The 21,913-nt window shown below is 37.9% G+C and overlaps 3 protein-coding genes and 1 non-coding gene across 15 annotated transcripts in view; 3 read left to right on the plus strand and 1 right to left on the minus strand.

Moving 5' to 3' along the window:
* Positions 1 to 2,465: 2,465 nt before the first annotated feature.
* Positions 2,466 to 11,489, plus strand: SLC25A3 (solute carrier family 25 member 3). Its single transcript, XM_070755904.1, has 8 exons — positions 2,466 to 3,029; positions 3,185 to 3,350; positions 6,265 to 6,389; positions 8,732 to 8,911; positions 9,001 to 9,182; positions 9,935 to 10,107; positions 10,936 to 11,046; positions 11,125 to 11,489. The coding sequence occupies exons 2-8, from the start codon at positions 3,197 to 3,199 to the stop codon at positions 11,283 to 11,285; spliced, it is 1,086 nt and encodes a 361-aa protein (XP_070612005.1). The 5' UTR covers positions 2,466 to 3,029; positions 3,185 to 3,196; the 3' UTR covers positions 11,286 to 11,489.
* Positions 9,307 to 9,546, plus strand: LOC139169825 (small nucleolar RNA SNORA53). The gene has a single exon (XR_011559530.1). It is a non-coding gene; the product is annotated as a small nucleolar RNA SNORA53 (small nucleolar RNA).
* Positions 11,479 to 21,844, minus strand: IKBIP (IKBKB interacting protein). 8 transcript variants are annotated; one of them, XM_070755895.1, is made up of 5 exons: positions 21,176 to 21,409; positions 20,907 to 21,080; positions 18,606 to 18,723; positions 18,120 to 18,197; positions 16,191 to 17,394 (listed from the first exon to the last, which is right to left on the minus strand). In XM_070755895.1, exons 1-5 carry the CDS (start codon positions 21,310 to 21,312, stop codon positions 16,693 to 16,695), a joined length of 1,209 nt encoding a protein of 402 aa, XP_070611996.1. In that variant the 5' UTR covers positions 21,313 to 21,409; the 3' UTR covers positions 16,191 to 16,692. The 8 variants fall into 8 exon arrangements, with proteins under 8 accessions (XP_070612000.1, XP_070612004.1, XP_070612002.1 ...); XM_070755902.1 differs by lacking the exon at positions 21,176 to 21,409 and adding an exon at positions 21,610 to 21,676 and having other exon boundaries at positions 16,592 to 17,394; XM_070755898.1 differs by having other exon boundaries at positions 16,592 to 17,394; positions 21,247 to 21,443.
* The window catches only part of APAF1 (apoptotic peptidase activating factor 1), a 62,927-nt gene continuing 62,392 nt past the window's right edge, over positions 21,379 to 21,913 (plus strand). For 2 of the 5 annotated variants that reach the window (XM_070755890.1, XM_070755893.1), the window contains exon 1: positions 21,379 to 21,842. The gene's annotated coding sequence lies outside the window, so the exon portion shown is untranslated. The remainder of the gene's footprint in view (positions 21,843 to 21,913) is intronic. The other 3 variants (XM_070755891.1, XM_070755894.1, XM_070755892.1) reach the window with 3 other exon arrangements.

The raw sequence follows: 21,913 nt of genomic DNA on the forward strand, positions 1-21,913 counted from the left end.
CAGCAGGTAGTGTGCTGTACTGCAAGCCACGGAAGCTAACTAGATCTGTAGCTCAGCGGTTCAAATCTCATCACCAGCTCAAGGATGACTCAGCCTTCCGTCCTTCTGAGGTGGGTAAAATGAGGACCCGGATTGTGGGGGCAATATGCTGGTTCTGTTAAAAAGTGCTATTGCTAACATGTTGTAAGCCGCCCTGAGTCTAAGGAGAAGGGCGGTATAAAAATCAATTAAATAAATAAATAGTTCATTTGGAATACTGTGTTCAGTTCTGGAGACCTCACTTACAAAAAGATATTGACAAAATTGAACGGGTCCAAAGATGGGCTACAAGAATGGTGGAAGGTCTTAAGCATAAAACGTATCAGGAAAGTCTTAATGAACTCAATCTGTATAGTCTGGAGGACAGAAGGAAAAGGGGGGACATGATCGAAACATTTAAATATATTAAAGGGTTAAATAAGGTCCAGGAGGGAAGTGTTTTTAATAGGAAAGTGAACACAAGAACAAGGGGACACAATCTGAAGTTAGTTGGGGGAAAGATCAAAAGCAACATGAGAAAATATTATTTTACTGAAAGAGTAGTAGATCCACAATTCCATTCAAACTTCCAGCAGACATGGTAGATAAATCCACAGTAACTGAATTTAAACATGCCTGGGATAAACATATATCCATCCTAAGATAAAATACAGAAAATAGTATAAGGGCAGACTAGATGGACCATGAGGTCTTTTTCTGCCGTCAGACTTCTATGTTTATATATTTATACAGTTGTTTCAGCATTATGCTCAAATCAGCATTCATTTACTAATTTACCATGTCTTTTGATTTATATTATGTATCGGTAATCTAAAATCATTTTCACAGTCTAAGATGTGGAAATTTAGTAATTCAAGACCTCCCGAAGGACCAGATGTTTAGAAACATAGAAACATAGAAGACTGACGGCAGAAAAAGACCTCATGGTCCATCTAGTCTGCCCTTATATTATTTCCTGTATTTTATCTTAGGATGGATATGTTTATCCCAGGCATGTTTAAATTCAGTTACTGTGGATTTACCAACCACGTCTGCTGGAAGTTTGTTCCAAGGATCTACTACTCTTTCAGTAAAATAATATTTTCTCAGATTGTGTCCCCTGCATAGCTATCACGATTCATACTATTTTAGCTTTCTTTTGTGACAGACATTCTATTTGCAGGTCTTGAGTTTTGTGATTCTCTTCAATTCTTTCTCTTCTATGCTGCTATCTCTAGGTACTGACATATCGACTCTCCAGACTATTTTGATTATTATATTATAATTATATGCTGCTCAATTCCCAGTGACTCTTGACACATTTGTTACTTTGATTTAACAAAGTAGGCAGAAACACTCATACAAATATGTTCCCAACCCACACACTTTATATTCTGCTATTTTAATGCAAATAATTCACTAAATATTCCATTTATTTTCATCATGTATCTTATCACATTCACGACCAATCTTCCAATTCATTCAAGCCTTTTCACATGATTATACTCTTTTTTCCTAAACAGCAAGGGTAAAACAAAATAACTTAACATGAATAATGACCGATCACACAAAATCATTTTATGCTACAATCCACTTGAGTATTCAAAACAATTTGAAGAAAAGGGCACATTTTGCAAAGGTATGAAGAGACAAGTTGGAAATTTGAACCCAAAAAATGAGTTCTAGTCACGTAAACAAATTTTACGAGTTAATTTTGTACCATTTTCAAGGAAAGCACATAAACACCATGAGCGCTGTATACATAAACACACATTGTAAAGTTGGTATGTACAGTACTGTATATACATAACACAATATACTAAAGGTGGTGTGTATGTGTACAGTATATATGTATGCCTCTATTAGTCCTACATGTGAAATAAAGGCTGACACAATGTTCTATGGCTCATAAAAGAAAATACTGTATTTGATACTAAAATTACCGTAGTGACTTTATAGTCCATAACCTTAATTCGCTGTATCCTTATTTTTTTAACAATGTATACTTTTTGTAAACGTTCTTTTTTAAAACAGATGCATGGCTCTTGTAAATCAGCTTGCTTGATCCGACAAATTTTCAAGCTTTTGTGATCCTGAGAGCCGCGGCTACCTGCATCCTTCGCAGTACCGCAGCAGTCAGGGATTCCCCAGAAGTACATTTATTATTTTTATTTTATTGTTTAGTCAAGTACATATTGGTGGTATGCAAAGATATAACAATGCAGAATACTAGTAAAAGAGAAACATTAGGATAGGGGACGGAAGACACGGTAGTGCGCTAATGCACGCCCCTTAAATTGTGTCGTCCTGGAAATTTTGCATCACCTTCTCCGCTCCGCCTCAATTTTGATTCCACCTTCTTCGGGACATCTTCCGGTGCGAAGGAACGGAATTCGTCGCCGCTGGTGGAACAGCTTTCCCATCTTCCCCACCCTCCCAATGACATTGTCCTTGCCGGAGGTTATTGGTACAGGGCAGGGATAGGCAAAGTTGGCTCTTCTAAGCTATGTTGACTTCAACTCCCACAATTCCTGAGTTAGCATGATTGGCTCAGGAATTCTGGGAGTTGAAGTCCACAAGTCATAGAAGTGCCAACTTTGCCTACCCTTGGGGTACAGGCGGAGAGGTGGAGGACGTGAGTTTGGAACAGGCGACAGGATCAACTAATCCCTTTGCCCCGAGACGTGGCTAAAGCCGCGGGCCAACCGACCTTTTATAAACCTGGGTCAAATTCCAAAGGACGCAGAATGGATCTTTACCAATATTCTTAACCTCGCACTGTACTCAGGGAGGGATGAAGCGAAAGCAAAATGGGAGGGATTATCGATACGGGGGAAATGACGCGCATTCCTTTGCTTGCCCAATCGCAAGCGCGAGTTTCCGGGAACTTGCCCCGCCCGTTGCGTCAGAGAGGGACAAAGTCATTGAGGAAGGTTGATTTTCGGCCTTTTAGAAGAGTCGCCTGTTGGGGAGAAGGCCGGGCGGTTAAGGGTGTTCCGCCATTTTAAGAGGTAAAGTGCTGTGGGGGGCTGTGAGGGGGGGGGCTAACATTTTTCATTTTTCACCCCACTCTGGCGAATGAGAGCTCGTCCGTGGAAAATCCAGGTTGAACGTTCTCCAAGAGAAGATTTGCTGCTAAATAGTGTCTTTTTTTTTTCATTTGAAGTTTCCTGCCGCCATGTTTTCGACTATTGCCCCGCTTGTGCGGCTTAATCCATTCCACGCTCCTCAGCTCGAGTTGCACCAGAACAGCTGCGGCCCAAGGAAGCGCCTGGTTGAATCGGAAGAGGTCTCCTGCAGTCGACGGAGCCTGGCGGCCGCTTCCACAGAAGGTGAGGCGTGGTTGGGAAGGGTTAGAGTGCCTTGGTTGAGGGTCTCGGCCTCTCCTTCGTGCGCCTGATTCTCCAGGAGCACGGTGTTACTAGGGGAATCCATGTGCAGTCTCCTTGAGGGACAAGTAAGGTCACCGAACCTTTGATCTATTTGTGAAACCTAATTGTAAATCCAATTGCTTTGCCTTACTGACGCTGAAGGCCTTGGTGGATAATTTAGGATCCCGACTCTAGTTAGGAACCATTGATCTGCGACCTTGAGAGTGACCTGTTTTAATTCAACAGGAAATTATGAGGTTTCATAATTTCAAAGGATGCTACCCCACAAAAAATCCCTGGGTGGAAGAAAATGATTTGTTTCCACTGTTACTAGTTTGGGTAGGTTTACTAATGCTAAGGATATGATTTTGAAGGTGACAATGAAATTGATAATGGTAATGATGAAAAAGTGATATTGAGTTGTGAGGAGCAGTTGAAAAAAGTGCTACATTTGTTCAAAATACAGTACAGTATATAAATTATTAAAGCACAAAAGTAGTATTTTAAAATGCTTATTTTAGCAAATGCCAAACTTACACTAAAGATTACAGCATTAGATTATTAAATTTCAAAGGTCATCCATATTACTCTTAAAGCAAATGTGTTGAATCTTTCAGCCACCTTCATGTGACTTTTAAATATTTGTAGGACTGTTGTGAGGTGCATGAGGCATTCATTTCAGTTGGCATTTGTACTTTTAAAAAATATACATGCTGCATAAAAAGTGATTTTATTGTTTTTTATTGATTTTATTTGTGGCTTGTCAGAGTGAATGTTCATAGCAGTGCTAGTTTGAATTCTAACTATTTTGGTTTATAGAACTTTCACAGTCCATGCCACCTTGTACAGTGCTCTCTCTTTTGGTTTACATATCCATTAATCATATGCTTCTTGGTTTATCCATCCTTTGAGATTAAAAAATATTCAACCTAAAGACAAACAGAAGTTTTAAGACTGTCCTGTAGATTTATTAGTTGAACTCAGTTGTATCGTCCCTTCTATTACTCTTTTCTGTGCAGCCCTCCATATAACATGTTTTAAGAAGCAGGACAAGAAAAAAGGGAAAACTGCATCTTATTCATTCTACTTTGTATTTTATACTATAGTTATATACTATACTATATAATTTTATACTATAATTTTGCTTTTATTTTGAAGCAAATAGACCTGTATCTTATTTTTTATTTCAAGAATTCACATTATATACGTGCCTTTTCCCATTTCCCCCCACATTTCTCCTTTGTAGATAGGTTGGTTGGGAGAAAATGAAAGGTGCAAAATCATGAGTAAATGTCTGTGGCTGAGAGCATTTTTATCTCTACAGCAACTTGTTGGTGCTGTTGCATAACATTTTGTATATACCAATTACACTGTTCCCTTTCCCTTACAGAGGGATATGAATATTGACCATCAGATACTATACATTAGGGGTGTCAAACTCATGGCCCATGGGCTAGATGTATCACACGCTTGCCCCCACCCCGTTTAGCAAAAGGGGGAAAATTGTGAGACATCACATGATGTAACACTATGAGTTTGACACTCCTGGTCTAGTTATACCCATAAATATTCAGTGGGTCACTACTGCATGTAATTCCAAACTTTCTATTGAATAAATAATCAGGCTATAGTAAAAAAATTGCAGAGATAAGACTTGATCACTTCATGCTCCAAGTACTTACCGTGTTTCCCTTAAAATAAGACAAGGGTCTTATATTTTTTGACTTCCCCAAAAATGCCCTTGGCCTTACTATCGGGGTGTGTGTGTGTTGTGACCTTATTTCCTCCCCATGTATGAGGCGGGGAGGAGTGAGAGGTCCCTCGTGTCAGCTGAGTCGGGACGAAATAAGGATAAAAAATGGATAGCGGCTGCTACAATGCTAAACGCTGGAGAGAGGCACAAGTTTCCTGCTGCAGAAGTGGCTGCATCCAAAGAGCGCTTTTGGGGTCATTCTTCTATTCTGGTGCTTCTTGATCTCCCAGCAGCTTTCAATACCATGGTACCATAATACCATGGGTACCATTTTGTGGTTCTCCTACCTCTCTGGACGGTCGCAGTTGGTGTTTGGGGGGCGGGGGGTGTCAGAGATCGACTGATGATACTCAGCTATATATCTCCACCCCAACAGGCCTGGGGTCACTGAGAATTTTTAAACACCTACCCTGACCTCTGAATGAAGAATAATAGAATGAATGATGCTTGTTTTTTAAATATGTGGGAGTTTTAGAAATTATTTAAACTAGACTTCTCTGTGTTTTTAGTAGTGAGATTTTTAATATATTTTAATATTAGATTTCTTTGTTAGTATTTGTTTATTGTGAGCTGCCCTGAATCCCAGGAGAAGGGTGGCATAGAAATCTGATTAAAAAAATAATAAAAATAAAATAAACAGATCTCAAGATCTGCAATGCTGTTTTATATATGAAGGAAATATCTCACTTTTATATTTAAAGTATTTCCTGGTATGGGGAATATAATAGAAGTAATAGTGCATTAAAATGTTTTATTTTACTTTTTCATGAATGGCTGTATTTTAAGTTGTATTCACTTATTGAAATTATCTCATCGTTTTTCTTGAAAACTTTTTATTTCTCTTTTTAAGCAGAAGAATATAGCTGTGCATATGGCTCTGGCAGATTCTTCCTTCTTTGTGGCCTTGGTGGAATTATTAGTTGTGGTACTACCCATACAGCATTGGTTCCTTTAGATCTTGTTAAATGCCGAATTCAGGTTGGATTTGCATGTCAGATGAAATGAATTATATAGCATGCTAAAGTGTGAGGCCCTACTAATCTAATGAAAATGTATATCACTGAAGTTTCAGCCTTGCATGTGATTTCCTTAACAGCATGGTGTGTCTTTTCTTTACTACAGAAGACTATAGTTGTGAATATGGATCACTCAAGTTTTATGCTCTCTGTGGCTTTGGTGGAATATTAAGTTGTGGTATAACACATACAGCAGTCGTACCTTTGGATTTAGTGAAATGTCGCATTCAGGTTTGTATATTGCCAGATTTTAGAATATTAACTTCTGGAATAAGATACTGAATTCCATTAGGACACTTTTATTTCTTCGAACTCTGATAAATGTAATTAAGGCATGCTAAGATATAAAGTAATATTAATTACATAAGTCATTTTAAACATATTGTGCATTGAAAATATTTCTCATAATATTCAGAACTGAATCAAATTTGCAGTATGTGATTGAATTTTGAATAAATCTTGCATCCATACTGGGCCAATTTTGAGGTGGCAAGAAAGATGAATTCCATAATAATCATGCCAATGCTGAAATTAGGATACATTTTAGTTCTTAAAATCATGAATAATATATATTTCTAATGATGTGGTTGTATAACATTACATTAAATCAGGGGTGTCAAACTCAATTCCAATGAGAGCTGCATCAGGCTTTTCTTTGACCTTGGGGGAGGGGGGACAGGGTTGGTGTGGTCAGGATGGGCGTGGCTAGCTCGGCATCATTTGTGTTGGGATGCCTTTGTTGGCCTGAGCATTCGGCCAGCAAAAATGGGCTCCCAACCTCCATTTTCGGCTGTGACAGCCTCCAACCCTCTGCCAGCAAAAACACACCTTGGGGAGGGGCCATCCGCAGCTCTTAGAAGTTTTTTTTCCAGCTGTGGTGGCCTGCAATCCTCTCCCAGTGAAAATGGAGCTTGGGAGGGCCATGCAGCCTTCCCAAGCTCTGTTTTCACTGGCAAAGGCACCGCATGCCGTTTCCAAGTCAGCCCCATAAGCCAGATCTACAGGCCTTGAGTTTGACATCCCTGCATTAAATGATAACTACAGCCACTTAGAAATCTTACAACAATTTAATCCATCTGTTATGTTTTTCTAAAGCAGCTAAATATCTTGAGGAATCTTTTTTACTACTTTGTGATCCAAATACATATTGCAGAAAATATAATCCTGCTTATACTGAAGTCAGAAAAGCGAGAAAGTAAGAGGAAAGTGAAATGGAACAAGTCAGTAGAGGGCGGCATGAGGTAGGAAGGTAGGAACAGAGAGACTGAATATCTAAACAATATTATGATTTATTAATAAAATATTCAGGATTATTGAACAGAACAGTTAACTATCGTATTTAGGTAAACCAAGAATAACTTTAAAAATTTCATAGTTTCATGTCATTTAAAAACTTATGCATAATAAAACATTACTATCATGATTGTGTTAGTTCAATAATACCAACTTACTTTCAATAAGATGTCTTCCGTACACAGAAAACCTACATTTTTCATTAATTTAATGAAAGAATTTCATTCTCTTTACCGTAGTCTTTTGCATTCCAAATTGCAGTTTTCCATAGGACATGGGCTTATAAATATTGCCCATCAATACTGGTCTCATAGTTTTGATTAAGTAAGATTTTCACATAAACTAGTCTAGTCTTTAGGCAGATAATGTTTTTAGTTAGCAGAGTTACCCTCACGATGTTCATCATTCATATTAAGAAAGCTAGTCAGTTTTCACCAGTATATACAAACAAAGCCCAGTTTTACCTCAAGCACATTACATTATATATAAACAAGGATCTCGAACCTGGAAATTATCTTGCAAACCAACATACTGTTGCCCACTGTTTGAACAGCTAGATGGTATTGCAGCATGCTGATAAAACAATTAGGACACAAGTTAAAATTGCTTATTTAAATTTTATATTTCACATATTTTAGCAGCATCAAAACTTTCTACTAATATTCTTCACATGGAAACTATGTTCTGCTAATACTTTTCACATAGTTTTTTTTCTTTTTCTCTTTCAACAGAGCCTTTACTTTCCTAATGACTGTTAAATTTCTCTTGCAACTAAACAATACTGCTTGATTTCCCCCTTCATTCTAGTCTGTTAGCCACTTGAGTACAGATTCTAACTGCCCTTTAATGAGGCTTCTATCATTTATGTGGTATGTATATGTACACATTTAAACTATATAAACTATATCTCCTAATGTTGATAATTGGAAGCAGCAACTCTGTCACCAATGTGATTGCAAAATAAGTTACTGCACAAAGGTTTGGTAGTCCTGGTTGCTGTCTTTAGGCAAATTTACACAGTTGCAATATCCCACAGTCACATGACAACCATTTGCAACCTCCTGCTAGCTTCTCCATTTAATTTGCTTTTCGAAAGCCAGTAGTAAAGCTTACAGATGGCAACCATTTGACTCGGGGATATTGCAACGACCACAGCTGAGTGGACCTGTTGTAAGTACCCCTCATTCAGTATTGTCATAACTTCATTTGGTAAAGAAATGGTCATTCAACAAGTAGCCATTTATAACATTGCTTATTTTAACTTTTAAAAACTTATTTAGGTGGATCCTCAAAAATATAAGAGTATCTTCAATGGATTTTCTGTCACTCTCAAAGAAGATGGTGTTCGTGGCTTGGGAAAAGGATGGGCTCCAACCTTTATTGGCTACTCCATGCAAGGACTTTGCAAATTTGGTTTTTATGAAGTTTTCAAAGTTCTGTATGGCAACATGTTGGGAGAGGTAAGTTGTTGCACTTCTTAGCTTAGTTTCACTTTTTTTCTGATTTGTTCAGTGGAAGTTTTATGGCTTTCTGAATTGCTGTGTTTTAGGAAAATTCGTATTTGTGGCGTACATCATTATATTTAGCTGCCTCTGCCAGTGCAGAGTTCTTTGCCGATATTGCTCTGGCTCCAATGGAAGCTGCTAAGGTTCGCATTCAGACACAGCCCGGATATGCTAATACATTGAGGCAAGCGCTCCCCAAAATGCATGCAGAAGAAGGTATTTGGGCGTAAGTATTTGAAATTTCCTGCACATCCTCATTGTATATATGCTATTACATTTCTTACAGAGGCAAATTAAGGACGTGTTCAGATTGTACTGCAACAGTTTTTTTTAAAAAAAACCCACGAGCCAACATGCTTCCTTAGATCCATCTTTGTTTGATGTCTCTTTGCTGAGTTCTGCTTATAGATTTTATCATGAGTAGCTCCAGCTAAGAGGGATCAGCAACTTTATCGTTGCACCGTCGAAGATGCTTGAGTCATTGGCATGTAAGAATAATATACCTTCATTCTAGTCACTTATATTCTGATAGAAATGGCTCTACTGTGTGTCATTTTCTCCTATCAGAATTTGGCTGGAGTGTGGACATTTATAAAAGACAGCTAAATTGTTTTTGCCGTTAAAGCCAGGAAAGACATCTATATTTATTTTTTCTACCTTTCTAAAAATTAACATTACCTAATTTTAATTTTATGAAGCTCCTGAATGGTATTTGACCTGCAACACACTACTAAACCTAGAAATTTACTACCTTTGGCATGACTTTGTTCACTGTATCTAAAGGCTTTGATTGCTGGTTGCTGTATATTTCTTTTTTATTCTGAATGCAAATGTATCCATATCTAAATATACACCTCTTCTCTTAGGAGTTTAATTGTAGGATAATATGGGTTTGGGGTTTTTTTGTTGTTGTTTGGTTTTTGAGATTCCCTTTAATAAAAGCTCAAGAAAATGTCCTGGTTTCTGATTATTTTGCAGTTTCTACAAAGGAGTTGCTCCACTGTGGATGAGGCAGATTCCATACACAATGATGAAGTTTGCCTGCTTTGAAAGAACTGTGGAAGCTCTTTACAAATATGTTGTACCCAAACCAAGAAGTGAATGTTCAAAAGGAGAACAGCTAATTGTTACATTTGTAGCAGGCTATATTGGTAAGGAACATTTCTCAAAAAATGATGGTGATAGTAGTTGCAATAGACCAGCTTTTTTCAGTATGATACAACATAATATGTTAATTTTCAGTTTGGCTAGTGGATAATAATTTTAATAAGGATGAATATTTGTTAGTTACAGGTGAATATAATTTTAATATAAAGCTTCTATTGCACCACTTACATATATCTATTGAATATGGAAAATGTGCGACAGGCTATGGCAATATTGTAATTAAGACATTGCGACAAGCTGCAGTCATGTGATCATTCCTTTCCGGCATTCTACAAGCAAAGTCAAAGAGTAAGAATTATCTATAGAGGAAGCTGGCAGGAAAGATCACAAGTTGTTTCTGGAAGCTACTCTCGCCCACTTTTGCTCCCAAGGAGCCCTACTATGGAATACAAGAGAGAGATCCCAGGAATTTTGTACTCGATACGGTAAACCCGTCTGCAACCCCCAACTGGCACTCTTTAGCACCTGGCTGTATCCACATAGCATCTTTCCATATGCTCATGCCAGCCCCCTATTGCTGCCCAGTTCCCACCCATGTTGGCCCACCTGTATCCTCCAGTACTACCTGTGGCCCTTGCCAGCGGAGTCAAACATCACAATATTCCTGCCTATTGGGTAATGTTCTGCACAGTTGTATGGTGGCAACAGCATTCAGAACTGTTGAGATTGTCATTACTAAGCAATACAATCACATGACATTACACTTTACGACATTATATAGCAATGACAATTCTGATCCCAATTGCTGTCCTAACCTGAGGGGCTACCTGTAATAATATACTAACAAAACCATTAAAATTAATTATTTTCAGCTGGTGTCTTCTGTGCCATTGTCTCACATCCTGCTGATTCTGTGGTATCTGTGTTGAACAAAGAAAAAGGCAGTTCAGCGCTCTCGGTACTAAAGAAGCTGGGATTCGCAGGTAAGTATCAAAATAAGAGTTTTTTTAAGAGAATCAATCAATGCTTTTGGTTACTAACTGTGATCTCTTTCTCATCAGGAGTATGGAAGGGTCTTTTTGCCCGTATCATTATGATTGGTACCTTGACAGCACTACAGTGGTTTATCTATGACTCTGTGAAAGTTTATTTCAAGCTTCCTCGTCCACCTCCACCTGAGATGCCAGAATCCTTGAAGAAAAAGCTTGGTCTTACTGAGTAGATGAATGATGAACTGAATGAGTGATCAATGAAACATTGTGAAACTCTATTCTGATGGCAGTATAGGACAATGAAACATGCTTGGCTCAGGCTGTCATTGGTGGTCAAAATAAAGAATAACTAGAAAGACTTTGTTTCATAATTTTAAGTCTGACAAGGAAATACTTGTCATCCTAATAAAGAGAAACAACATATTTATCAAAAAGGTCTTTTATTTACTAAGTTCTACCTTTAACCTTTCTAAATCTGAAAAGAAAGGAAAAGTGCACATATTTTAATTTTACATTTATATGTAATTTGTTCTAACATTAATTGAATGTTTTCAAAACAGTGATGATCTAAATGGGTAATTATAATCATGTATACTATCAATAGTGCAATACAAAATATTTAACCAGAGAAACTGCTAGGGAAAAAGACTACATTTGGCAGGAAAATATCCTATACCATTAAAGTTGTCACAGGCAAATTAATAGAATAAGAAAAAAACTGCAAATATGTTATAAATTTATCTGCTTCTAGGCTAGATCTACTTCAAGCATTCAGTTTGAATCATGTAGGAATCTATACAGAGTCTACTATCAAAATATTTGAAATTAGAATATTTAACATTGATTCTAAAGTTCAAAATTAAAGAGAAAACGTATTTATTTACTATTTATTTTCAGAAATAGGTAGAATTTTGGAAACCATAAATATAATATTTATTTCTTAAGTCAGTGGTCCCCAACTTTCCAGATTGGTAGTCATGGGGGAGATGTGGGATGGTTCTGTGTGAGTTGCACGCAAGCATGCTGCTTGCACAAATGGAGCTTTGGGCACAAGTGCAATCACCCCTGCTTGCACAAATGAAGCTGCGCTTGCATGGCCCAATTCCAAATGGGACGAGACTCAGTAATAGGCTACAGTCCGGAATTGAGGACCCCTGTCTTAAGTCTTGAACATTCTTTGTTGAGGATGGTTAGAAAGCATCTTGCCATATCATAAGAAATAAATTATGCCTATCTTGTGTTAATAAATTACAGCAGGCACAGAAAAATATTTTAATGTGAAAATGCTTAAAAATGATTTTGTCTAACTACTAGAACCTGAATCTCTTGCATCAGCAATTCTTTTTTTTTTATTTGCAGAAAAACGATGCAAACCTAAATCTTATCAGATTTTCACCAATGTTAAACATATTGCATTTTCCCTGATAATTTAAAACTTGTAATTCCACTTGAAGAATGTCCAGTTCGGACATTGTAACAAAATTTCCTGTTTGAAAATTAAATTTACTATATGCAGATTATTTTTTTAAAAAAATTATGATTTAACACAATTTTTTTAGAACAAGGTACTGATTTGTTAGAATTAAAATGTTCTTATATGTGTTGCTATTGGAAATAGTTGTCATCCAGTTTGAGTCTGAATTGAAGTTAAATGAGATAGTTTTTTATTCAGGAAAGCAAGTTCCTTCTGGCTTTCCAATTGATCCCCAAGTAGTCTTCCTATTCGCAATGTTAATTCATCTAATATGAGTAGCAAATGTGCCAAATCATTCTTTAAATTGTGGACTTTAGGTTTTAACTCATTTGCAAAGGCTACTGTTGTCAGAACTTTAGCTCGATCACTTTCCAATTCTAAAAGTTTATTGAATTGCTTGGTAGAGTCAGCTTTCAACTCAAATGATTTTTCCTTAATGTGCTTTACTTCTCTGGTATTTTCAGATGCAGTATTTTGTAGCTTTGTAGTCCTGTCAATGCTACTAGTGAGAAGATTCCCTATATTCTGTATTATGGCCTTTTCAACTTTATTTACCTTGTCTTCTAGAATTTCTAGATTCTGTATTAATAGGGATATATCTGTTTGAAGACCTGAAATGCGTCTAATGTCAGTCTTCACATCTGCAATTTTTATAGAGATGCCCTTAGTTTTTTCCTCATGTTTAGCAACTGCATCAAAGAGAGATGTTAAATTTTGCTGGAGCTCCTCCTCTTCTTGAATTAACCGACTGGATCGTATCTGCATGATGCTAATCTCCTTTTGCAGATGCTTCATCTGAGGAATTACATTAGGATCTTCCAGTTGTTTTGTCAAACTTGGTACCATCTCACACTAAAAAGTAAAAAGTCTGATAATATTATATTGAAATGTAAAATGTTCAGATTTCCTGCAATGAAAGGTAATTTAAAATTATCCAGTTTTATCAGAAAGCCATCATCAAGGAAAAGGAGAATATTCTTAGATGATTTCCTTATTAAATAAAGGATAAGGTATGTGAACCTTTTATGCTGACCTAGAACATGGATATAGTGGTTTCTGTACAAGTTAGAGAAGCCCCCACTGATTTGTTAAACGTTGTTCATGTGATTTCCAGCCAGTATCACTGGCATAGAGCAGCATAAAAGCAATAATATTGGTAACTTTTTTCAACTACTGTACTGGATTGCGAGTGAGATAAGTGTTTAATTTTAAAAAACAAAATTCAAACAAAAAAAAAGCTTAAGACAATATACTTAGCATTTCTTCCAGCTATTTTTACCTACTGTTAACACTGTATTTTTAGGGCAAGAAAATGATTGGGCCAAGGTCATCCTGTGAACTCCCATGCTGAAAGGGAACCACAATCTTAATTTTCCTAGTCTCAAATCATAATTCCTTATCTATTACACCAGACTGATTCACAGCTGCCTCATCTGTATCATAGAATCAAGCTTGACTAGTAGTACATAGATACTTCAATGTACAGATAGTTCTTGCTGAAAGTCCATTTGGCAACCATTTGGAATTATGATGGCACTGAACAAAATGGCAACATCATTCAAGTTTTGGTTGTTGCATTGCAGCTACAGTCACATGAACGAAATTCAGGCCACTGGCATTTATTTCTGCATTTTGAGCACATATTGTTGGCTGCCAAAACCAGGCATCTCTGCCTGCCCATGTACTAGCTGGGGTCTTTTTCATGCCACCTCTTTCATACCAGTGCTGTTGGGGGTTCTCTTAAACCTTTCCCAGCATCTCTGCACCTGCTCTGGGTATCAGTTCACATAACCAGGCCTTATTTTGAAAAAAAAAATCTTAAGGAGAAGGATCCTACTTTCACTTCTCTGCCATTTTTGAGAAAGATTTGTGAAAGGACGCCCCAAGTATGCTGTCATGAAAAAAGCCTTCTGGATGGGTATTTCTGAAAAAAGACCCTGGTTGGTGTACAAATGGGGGTACTGCATAAGGCATGAATGGCAGCTCAGGTAGGGAGCAAGAGAAGCTTTGGTGGCACTGGTGCAAGAGGTGTGAAAAAGGGCCCAGCTGCTACAGTGATGGCACACAGATTGCCAGGCAGCAGTGGGTGGCAAGAGAAACTGATAACTAGGCTAACAAACAAAAGGAAAAGATTTGGCAATCAGCAGGGGTAAATTCAAGCCGAGGCAGTCCCTTATATTATCTAACCTTTGGACTGAGAGACCCCAAGCCTGGAATGGCTTGATTAACAACTGATGGGATTCAGTTAGCAAGCAACAGGGCCTACCAGGATTGCTGTTGCTAAGCAACATAGTCATTTATTTATTTATTTATTGGATTTGTATGCCGCCCCTCTCCGTAGACTCGCTTGATGTCACGCTTTACCATTGCAGCATTTAAAAATAACTGATCCCAATTGCTATTGTAACATGAGGACTACCTACACCAGTGATGGCGAACCATTTTTCTTGGGTGCCGAAAGAGGGTGCGCACATGCTATTGCACATGTGTGAGTGCCCACACCCATAATTCAATGCCCGAGGAGGGCAAAAACAGCTTCCTCCACCCCCTAGAAGCCCTCTGGAGGCTGGAACCGGCTTGTTTCCCAACTTCTGGTGGGCCCAGTAGCCTTGTGTTTCACTCTCCGCAGGCTCCAAAGGCTTCTCTGGAGCTGGTGGGGGGTAAAAATGCCTCCCCCACCCCCCTGGAGGCTCTCTGGAAGCCAAAAATGCCCTCCCAGTGCCTCTGTGTGAACCAAAAATTAGCTGACTAGCACACACATATACGTTGGAGCTGAGCTATGGCAACGGCTTGCGTGCCAGCAGATATGGCTCTGCGTGCCACCCGTGCCATCGGTTCGCAATCACTGACCTTCAACTTTCTTTGACAACACATAAAAGAGGTTTGTAATCTGCCTTGTAGGATTTTCCCCACTATTTTCTCTCCCATCTAAATAAGTCCCATTTTCAATTTTTTCAACATCACTTGAGTTGTCAACTGATATTATAATACGCTATTAAATTCAAGCATGTTATCAGAGAATGGTAAAATTTCAAATACTTTATTGATCCTATCCAATTTATCATTAGTATGGTATCATTTTGCATTCTTTCATCAAATTTTAATTTTTAGGAAAATAGGAATCATCCTGGTCCTCATGCATAATTTGTATATAGCACAAGAAGCCACCATCTGGATGGGCTTAGGAAACACCAACAACCTGCACACAACTGACGACATTATTCTGATAGCTGAAAATATGGATGATCTGCAATTAATCCGAGTCTAATAATAAAAGGAACAGGGAAAAATGACTATAATTTATAAAGAAATCAAAACAAATGTTTAGAATGTGACTGAAAACATTGAGGTAGTGGATCGTTTTATATCACCAATAAATAAGCCAGAATTTTTATTTATATACATGCACATACTGTATATTACAATACTTTATAAGGCAGCAATGAAGGCCAAGATAAGATATTCAAATGCCAGGATGTGTCATGCAGGCAATTTCCCCCCCTGCTCTAGGGAAACAAAAGTTGTATTTGAAGTAATGATGCTTTTGAATTTGGATGTCAGATTAGACACCTGAGAATACTATGGATAGTGAGAAAAACAAATGGATCATACACAAAATCTAAATGAGAGTTCCCATGAGGCACAAATAACCATACTAAAATTAACAGCTGTTAAGATATTTTATGCAAAGATCTATATCTCTTAAGAAATCTATAACATTGAGATAGGAGGAAGGCCAACCTGCAGCAAGACCTTCAGTACAATGGCAATTGGAAATCCTGAACAATCAAGTTGATGACAAATCATCCTGAAAGTCTTTGTGATCGAAACCAACTCCATAACATAACCAAAACAATGAGCATAATAATCACCAACTTATTTGCAATATGTCTATAAATAAATATGACATGTTTCCTGTATGAATTTTAATAATTTTAACAAATCTTGTATTTATTTTCTGTATATACAAGTTTTCCCCACCCCCCCACCCCAAAAAAGATAGCCAAAGAAACATTAAGATTATACAGCTGTCAATATCAATACTGTTCACACTATTTCACACTATGATAGGCTTGTTCTGCTACCTCTTTAAAACCTTCAAGCTTTGCTTGTAATGTTAATGATTGATTCTGTGGTATTAAGATGCTTCTTCATTTTTTTATTCAGCTATCTTCAGATTGCACGTTTTCAAGAGCGTTCTGTATGTTCATTATTTCAGTAGTAGCTTTCATTATTTCATTTTCCACATTGATTATCTTTGTGATCATGTCTTCTTTTTTAATCTCCGCAGCAACAAACTCACTTGATAGTCTAAGAATGGAATAAATAGCATTTTCGATGACTGGTAAATAGGTCTTGCATTCCTGCAATTTGTGTTCAGAAAATACAATTTTCTGGTACAGATCATTACTTCTGACCAAAAGACTATTGTGCTCTTCTTTTAATAATTCAGCTGTGTTTTTATCCAACTGCAATTGCTGTTCAATCCTTAGCAGTTCACTTTCCTCTTGCGTATTTAATGTTTGAAGATTCGTTATTGTACTGTCTTCTAGATCTTTCAGTCTTTCAGAAAGTGTTTTCAGTCCCATATCCATTGTATTGATCTGGGAAATTATTTCACCATGTAAAATCTTGGTATCCAATCTTAAATTGCTAGTATTTGTATCCATCTCAGATGTGCTCATCTTCCAGGAGTCTACCACCCTTTGAAAAGTTTTGCTAATAGTCCGAAACTTTTTAGAGCATGCCCATTGACTATTTTGAATATCTTCTATGAGGTTATGAAGGCTAGAGACTTCTTGCTCAAAATCAGTTATCATGGAAACATGTGAAGCAACCTCCTGCAGGACACTTGAAGATGCAAACTGCATTTTTAATACAAAACAATGTCCATTTTCACTTACTGTTTGCAAAGTATATAGTGTATTTAAATTTTATTTGACTATGAGCCTTTGAATGGCATGCCAAAAGCAAACTGCAAAAGGACAGGAGAATCAAAATAATTGAAAACATGGAAACAAGATTGAATGCAAAGCAAAAATCATTACTATTTTAAAATAAACAATGAAAGAAACAAGCTACTGCTAAAGCAGAAAGGCAGGTGGAGTAGTAGAACAAATAGGGCTACAAAGAAGAGAGTTTATATTATTAGTGTGAAGAAAGAAAAATAAAATATATTGATTTTATAATATTTGATTATGGCAATTACTCCCTGAAATAAATAAACATTATTTCAAAAGACAAAACTGATGAGAACTCAGTTATATTTAGAAGCACTCATGATGCTAAACAGTTGACTGATTTTTCCAAAAAATATTCTTAAAACCATACTGAAAATTTCAGATCATTCTAAACATGCCATTAAATCAGATTTAAATTTTGTGTAGCAAACTGTTCACAGTGCTCTTGATGGGAAAAATTGGAAGAGTGAGTGCTATGTACAGTGACTTTAAAGAAAGGCAAGTTAGAGATTTAACAAACAATACATTATTGATTGAAATTGACACTAGCTAAATTCAGTGGAAGTTATTTCTAAATTAGAATAGGATTGCAGGTAAATCCATTTTTATCAGGGGTGGGTTTCTCTTACCTTCCTACTGGTGCACTCTCGCATGCGTCCCCTCATACAATTTTCCTTCTGCGCATGCGCAGAGCGACGGTTTTCCTTCTGCGCATGCTCAGAGAGCAAAAGAAAATCACCGAAAATTAGGGAAAAAATATGGCACTGCGCACGGACTGGCAAAGACCAAATTGCAGACCACTACTGGAGCAGCGTAGCTTACCGGACTGCACCGGTAGGACCCTACTTCTGATTTTTATGTGCACTTACTTTGAAAAAGATCCACTAAATCCAATGGCATTTATTTCCAAGTAGGTATACATAGTATTACAGTCTTTGGTATATTTTACTATTTAGATTTCAATCAAACGACTGATTTGAATATTAAACTTAATTTTCAACCTAGATGTGAATAGTTAATGGTTTGACAGATTTTTCTTAAGACTGTAAACGTCTGATGCAAATTTCCAATAATAACAAATACCAAGTTTTATAGTAATATTTATGGTATGTTACCTTTTCAGAGATTGTGCTAATTTTATTTTCCATATCTTGAAACTTTACAGCTTCTTCCTTTAAAATGTGGTATTTCTTTTCTACATCAGCCAGCTGAACAGACTGTTGAAAAAGAAACCTGAGAAATGTAGAAAAATCAAATGTTTAGCAACAAAACTTTTAAAAGTTAAATATTGCTTCCCCAATTTTAGGATAAATTACAGTAACAATTTAACACGTCTGCACACAAAAGGCTATGTAAGGAATTGTTTATTTATTTATTTATTTATTGGATTTGTATGCCGCCCTTCTCCAGAGACTCGGGGCGGCTAACAGCGACAATAAAACAGTGTACAATAGTAATTTAGTATTGATGATTAAAAATCAATTAATATAAAAACCAAACATACATACATACATACCATGCATAGAATTGTAAAGGCCTAGGGGGAAAGAGGATCTCAATTCCCCCATGCCTGGCGGCAGAGGTGGGTTTTAAGTTGTTTACGAAAGGCAAGGAGGGTGGGGGCAGTTCTAATCTCTGGGGGGAGTTGGTTCCAGAGGGCTGGGGCCGCCACAGAGAAGGCTCTTCCCCTGGGTCCCGCCAGGCGACATTGCTTAGTTGACGGGACCCGGAGAAGATCCACTCTGTGGGACCTAACTGGTCACTGGGATTCATGCAGCAGAAGGCGGTCCCTGAGGTAATCTGGTCCGGTGCCATGAAGGGCTTTATAGGTCATAACCAACACTTTGAATTGTGACCGGAAACTGATCGGCAACCAATGCAGACTGCGGAGTGTTGGTGTAACATGGGCATATTTGGGAAAGCCCATGATTGCTCTCGCAGCTGCATTCTGCACGATCTGAAGTTTCCGAACATTTTATTATACCCTAATATCCAACAAAAATATATAATTAAATGTAATTATGGTTTTACACAAATCAGAAATGCTTTTGCTGATTATAAAAAATAATTTGCTAATTGCTGATAATAAACAAATTGATTGTTTATTAATTTTGTTACGGATGCATGCATTAATCTACAAGAGCAGGTTTTCAGAGGTGCTTAAAGAAAAAGAATTGTAGGAAAGTGTACTGATCAAATGTCAGAAAACAAGCTAATCCAGCCATTATTTAGGTACATATTAAGTAAAAATATTTTTATTACCACCTGCTTTTGCTGTTCAATTAACATTGAAATCTTATTTTCAAGAATAGTGATTAGCTATGAAATTTGATATAAATAAGCAGATAAACAGACATAGAGAACACTTTAGCCAGCCTATACATATCAGTAGATTTTTATTTCCAAGCAATTGAAGAAAGGAGGCCATTTCATCTTGATTCCATAACTGAATTATAAATGTAACATTTAAGATAAGTATAAATTGAAGATAAATATCATGCTATGAAATTGTTATTTAAATCTAAATTATTATTTTTGTTGATAATAGAAAGATATGAAATAAGAGTTGACATTCCTGGGGGTATTTGAAACATGAAAAACTAGCATTACTAGAAAATTGATCAAAAATGTAATGTTCAGTGTGTTTAAATGTAAGATCATGAGCTGGGGGGAAAAATCCTCCGCAGAGTACAGAGAAGGGGATTTAGGTTTTTTCATAGCAGATGACTGCAAAATGAGCAAACAGTGTGGCCAGGGAGCAAATAAAATGTTGGGATACATCACTAGAGGAATAATTAGCAGAAAAAAGGAGGTCCTTTCAGCACTATACAAGGCTTTAGTCAGTCCCCATTTGGAATACTGCGTCCAGTTCTGAATACCTCACCTTAAAAAAGGTATAAGATTGAGCGAGTCCGGAGATTGGCAACAAAAATGGTGCAAGGCCTGAATGACAAAACATATCAGGAGAGATTGGACAAACTGACAGCTTGGAAGCCAGAAGGAAAGTGGGGAGATGATTGAAACTTTTAAATATATTAAGAGTGAATAAGGTTCTTAGAGACAGTATTTTCAGTATTAAGCAAAATCAAAAACACAAGGGCATAACTTCAATTTGTCAGAAGGGAAGTTCAAAAGTAATGTTAGAAAGTTACTTCACAGAAAGTGTAGTGGAAATTTAAACACTCTTGGGATAAACATATCCAACATAAGACAAAAAAATAATAATAAGAAAACAAAATCTCAAAGGGCAGACTCAGATATTGGACTTTCTGCCATCAGTTTTCTATTTCAAAAAGCTGACCACCCAGCCAAAATCAAGAACACTTTTGACGAGGAGTCAATTCTTAGTGATCCTGCGAACAGTATTTCACCAGAAATATACAATATCAGATTTTTTTAAAAAAATAAATGCTTACCATGATAACCCTAGACTGGCAACAAGAGATAACAAACTTGAAGCTGTCTGCAGATCCATCCTCATGGATTTGGTACTCTTGACAACTTGTTTCTTTTGTTCATCCTCGCTTGGCTTGAAAACGTTGCCTTTCCTCCGTTTGATTTCGGACATATCTTCATGCAGGATTCCTGCACTGAATTGAAGAAGCGTGTTAATCCCCTAAGAGTTTTTTCTCCAAAGGAGGCTCCTTACATTCCCCACACCGCGAACTTTTATCTAGCTAAATACACACACAATAGAAAGTGACAACACTTGAAACGGTCACCCTCATCCAATCGTACTCCAGCCCAAAGCCCTACTCGAAGTTTTGTAGGTAGACTCTTCGCCACCGCCGCTCCGAGATGGACCGCCACGTCCAAGCGCATGCTCGGCGACGCGCACCCCCCTCCCCTTCCGCCATTGCTTCTGTTCCGCTGGGCCCTTCCTAAGTCAATGTAGGCGGGGGACGAGATGGAGTGGGGGGGGGGGGGAGTGACGAGACGAACGCGGCGCGAGCGGCCTGGAAGCACGCGCGTGCCCGCGCGCTCGCAGGCTGCCACAGCGGTCCCTTTGCCTTTCCAGGCGCGAGCTGAGGCAAGGCGGCGTGGGAGTGGCTCGGACAGGAGACGTCGGCTTTGTTCGCTCGAGCCTCGTGGCTTTGTTCGCTCAAGTCTCTCCGCTACCTTTTCCCTGTTGTGTACTTTGGCCGAGGCTCGCCTCTTCTTTTACCCCGCCCCTCTCGTTCTTTCCCTCCTCGATTCGCCTCGCGGGGGAGGAAGTGGCTTGCTAGCTGCCGAGCGCCCGTCTCTGGGTGCAAGTGAGATGGGGTGAATTCAAGGCTGAGAGGCGCCAAGGGTTTCACCTGGGTCTCTCCCCACACACCTTTGTGTTTACACGAGCGCTGCTCACGTCTCAGGTAAGCGTGCAGCAAGCCTGAGGGCGGGGCCGGGGAGTCGGTAGACGAGGCAATATGAGAGAGGGAAAACA

The sequence above is a fragment of the Erythrolamprus reginae genome, chromosome 6, assembly GCF_031021105.1.
Source record: "Erythrolamprus reginae isolate rEryReg1 chromosome 6, rEryReg1.hap1, whole genome shotgun sequence".
Taxonomy (NCBI): Eukaryota; Metazoa; Chordata; class Lepidosauria; order Squamata; family Dipsadidae; genus Erythrolamprus; species Erythrolamprus reginae.